This window comes from Ranitomeya variabilis, chromosome 2 (genome assembly GCF_051348905.1).
Source record: "Ranitomeya variabilis isolate aRanVar5 chromosome 2, aRanVar5.hap1, whole genome shotgun sequence".
NCBI classification, from domain to species: Eukaryota; Metazoa; Chordata; class Amphibia; order Anura; family Dendrobatidae; genus Ranitomeya; species Ranitomeya variabilis.
In genome coordinates this window covers 1,097,670,271-1,097,674,227 of record NC_135233.1, presented here as the reverse complement: position 1 = coordinate 1,097,674,227, position 3,957 = coordinate 1,097,670,271, and the positions used below count along the sequence as shown (strand labels likewise).

The window sequence follows — 3,957 nt, the reverse complement described above, 5'->3', positions numbered from 1 at the left end:
GGACTTTGTAATCCGGGAGGCGGACAAGGGGGGTAACCTGGTCATTTGGCCAGTTCACCTCTATATCCAGGAGGCTATGCGTCAGCTTGGTAACGCAGATTGTTACCAGATTCTCCCCTCTGACCCCACAGGTGTCTTTCAGGCAAAACTTAATCGGCTTTTGGACAGTGCATTTGCACATAACATCATTAACAAACGGGAGAAAGAGTTTTTAACCAATCAACACCCTAGGACTCCAACTTTCTACATGCTCCCCAAGGTCCACAAGTCCTTGGAGGCCCCACCAGGTAGGCCAATTGTGTCGGGGATAGGGGGATTACATGAGCGACCTTGCATCTATATTGACTTTTTTCTTCAACCCCTTGTCCTTAACCTACAGTCTTATATTAGAGATTCAACTTCTCTTATTTCATTATTGCAGGATTTGGAGGTGCCAACCAATACATGGCTTGTCACTCTGGACGTAGAGTCTCTTTACACGTGCATAAGTCACGACTTGGGGACACAAGCTGTAGCATACTTTTTGGATTTGAACACATCAGGAGACAGGGGACATGATTCTTTTCTGTTGGACCTCTTGTTCTTTGTCTTGGATAGAAATTTCTTTACTTTCGACCGCGCCTTTTACAGGCAAGTGAGGGGGACTGCCATGGGGGCACGGTGTGCCCCAGCTTATGCCAACCTCTTTTTGGGGTGGTGGGAGGCGACCAGGGTGTACTGTCTGGAGGGATATGCCAAGCATGTTATCAAATGGCTACGGTATATTGATGATATTTTGTTCCTCTGGACAGGCACCCTGGAAGAGTGTCAGGACTTTGTCAATACACTGAATGACAATCCTTGGAACATTCGACTGACATCCCAATACTCCCAAGGCGACATCGAATTTCTGGACCTTAAACTCAGTGTAATGGAAACAAGGATTGTGACTACTCTTTATCGGAAACCTACGGCCACTAACAGCCTTCTTCACTTCACTAGTTTCCATCCCCAACATCTCAAAAGAGGAATCCCCAAGGGACAGTTCTATAGAGTGAAGAGGAACTGCAGTCGTGTGGGGGACTTTGAGGAACATTCCCGGGAGCTCACTACACGGTTTCGTGAACGTGGTTACCCACACAAGGTAATATCACAGGCTTTTGTTGCGGCAAAAAGTAGTGACAGGGCGGGCCTGTTACAAACTCGGGCCAAAACCACCTACAAACCCCTTGGGGTAATTACTGCCTACAATAATCAATGGAAGGATGTAGGGAATATCCTCTCCAAGTATTGGGGCATTTTACGGAGCGAGTCCAGACTCCATCCCCACATTGCTGCTCAGCCTAGTTTAATAGCTAGGAGGGCAAGAAACCTGAGGGATTGTCTGAGCCACAGTCATTTTCAGCGGCCCACAAAAAGACTAAATAGGGGGGCCAGACTGGTGGGGACATTCCCTTGCGGGAATTGCAATATATGCCCTTTCATGGTTGGTAATGAGCCCATTACTGTATCCTCTTTGCCTTTACAGATCACCACCAAGGCATATTTCAACTGCAAATCCCGTAATCTGGTTTACGCACTTATTTGTCCTTGCCGCAAGGTGTATGTCGGTCAGACCACACAGGAACTGAGGAAACGTACCCAGCAGCACTTCTCAAATGTTCGTACCGCGAGGGCGGACAAAGCTAAAGGAAAGACTTTAACATCGGTGGCCGCACATTATCTGGCCGAACATGACTCCCAACTGGTGGACACCAGGATATTAGGATTGGAAGGTGTACGAACGAACATTAGAGGGGGAAATGTCACCCTGGAACTTTTGAGGCGTGAATCAAAATGGATTTTTCAACTGAATTGCCTAACCCCCTTGGGTTTGAATGAGGATCTTTTGTTTACTGGGTTCTATAAACAGATTTAAGATTTATGTTTCCTATTATTAGTGGCCTCCTCTGGACAAATCTATTGGTACACTTTTTTCAGCATGTTGGTACGATCGTTTATTCAACATTTAATTTGCTTTCTGTATCTTGTTGGCCTTATTTTGGCCAATTTTTCTGCTATATAATAATAACTGTTTGTAGATACTTGGTATTCTTTGAATATGTTCTTGGTAGTTCACCTGTACCTGCGTCCATTTGGTGCCATAGGCAACTGTGCCCCAGGATAAGTGGGCCTTCGGAGGCTAGGCTCGCCTCCTTTTTCATATGCTTCATATTGCACTGCTATGAGATACTGAGCGTTTGGCATTGGGTTGTATTACCCTAATAATCTTCTAAGTAACCTTTTTACCTGGTAGACCTTACATGTTTCTGAGGGTCTGATGTTACTAAACATATCATGGCACCCTATGTGGAAGCCTTGGTAAATTCGCTGCTCCAATGTGGGGACTACTCACCTGGTTATTGCTGACATACATGTCAGCACCTTCAGTTGTTGCATTTGATGCAATGTATCTGCAGGGGTGGCGCAGCTCAAGGGCCAGCACATTGGTGTGATTGTTGTCCTTAGTACATGTACTTTGCGTCGACCTCTTGTGCTTCAAGAGTTCATTAAATCATTTGTGTTCAGCAGAAGTGCCCCTGTGTATCTTTTGCACGGTGTGAGTTTCAGCAACAAATGTTTTTTTTTTGTTTTGTTTTTTTTTTTTTTTTTCTTAAAAACTCAGTCATTACCGTATCTGCAGCACTACACCCATTGGGTTCATTAATCCATTTGTATAGCAATTTAATAATTAATCGTGTGTGATTGCATACGTCTGGGTCCAGTACATTGGTAGTATCGCTCAATATTTTATTTCAGGTGCGCGCTTGGTCACTATGGCGTTCCGTGGCAGCATGCGTCATGTGTTTTATACACAAATTCCTTCGTCTGTGTACATAGAGCAGATTAGCGGCAATATTGGTACCATGACATGTGGGATGCACTGATATACAACATTGTCTGATAGTATTCCAGTGCAGCTCTGGTGGGATATCCACTTGATTGTAAATGCGTAACAGGAAGTATCATGGTCTCCTTGGAAACCCCTTTTATATATCAATAGCTGTCTGATGCTGCATTATGCACAGAACTCAGCGGGGTGGGGAATGTACCATTTACTATATTGGTTTTGAATTTATCGCACGGCTGTAAGTAGCAACACAGCCGTTCATGGTCTTTTTAGTATTTCAGTTGCTTATGGCAACGGATAGGAGTGTGTATAATACGGCATTTTGCACTAATATGCACAGTGCGTTCCACTCATGTATCTCCAACTTATATTTCCATGGCGCTCTAGTGGCGCTATAGTCACCAAGACATGGTGGGCGCGCCGGTATTCAAGAATCTCTCACAATGTGTCTGTGTGACACTAGTGGGATCTCCGCTGTATTGTAAAACGTTAGACAGGAAGTATCACGGTCTCCTTGGTTACCCCTGTGCTGCTCCATTAGCTGCCTGACGCTGGAGTATGTGCAGACATTTCTCCACTGTATTAGAAAACACTAGACAGGAAGTATCACGGTCTCCTTGGTTACCTCTGTGCTGCTCCATTAGCTGCCTGACACTGGAGTATGTGCAGACATTTCTCCACTGTATTAGAAAACACTAGACAGGAAGTATCACGGTCTCCTTGGTTACCCCTGTGCTGCTCCATTAGCTGCCTGACGCTGGAGTATGTGCAGACATTTCTCCACTGTATTAGAAAACACTAGACAGGAAGTATCACGGTCTCCTTGGTTACCTCTGTGCTGCTCCATTAGCTGCCTGACGCTGGAGTATGTGCAGACATTTCTCCACTGTATTAGAAAACACTAGACAGGAAGTATCACGGTCTCCTTGGTTACCTCTGTGCTGCTCCATTAGCTGCCTGACACTGGAGTATGTGCAGACATTTCTCCACTGTATTAGAAAACACTAGACAGGAAGTATCACGGTCTCCTTGGTTACCCCTGTGCTGCTCCATTAGCTGCCTGACGCTGGAGTATGTGCAGACATTTC

At 45.2% G+C, this 3,957-nt stretch overlaps 1 protein-coding gene across 1 annotated transcript; it reads left to right on the top strand.

Annotated features, from left to right (window-relative positions):
* The first annotated feature begins 649 nt into the window (after positions 1 to 649).
* On the top strand, positions 650 to 2,070 carry LOC143804075 (uncharacterized). The gene is made up of 2 exons (XM_077281812.1): positions 650 to 1,123; positions 1,508 to 2,070. Exons 1-2 carry the CDS (start codon positions 650 to 652, stop codon positions 1,895 to 1,897), a joined length of 864 nt encoding a protein of 287 aa, XP_077137927.1. The 3' UTR covers positions 1,898 to 2,070.
* Positions 2,071 to 3,957: the final 1,887 nt, after the last annotated feature.

What these genes read in the sequence shown, in the direction of transcription:
- LOC143804075 (XM_077281812.1), top strand. Translation starts at nt 650, where the DNA reads ATGGGGGCACGGTGTGCCCCAGCTTATGCCAACCTCTTTTTGGGGTGG. An exon ending in AACGTGGTTACCCACACAAG is followed by an intron (nt 1,124 to 1,507) that starts GTAATATCACAG and finishes TTGCCTTTACAG; the next exon opens with ATCACCACCAAGGCATATTT.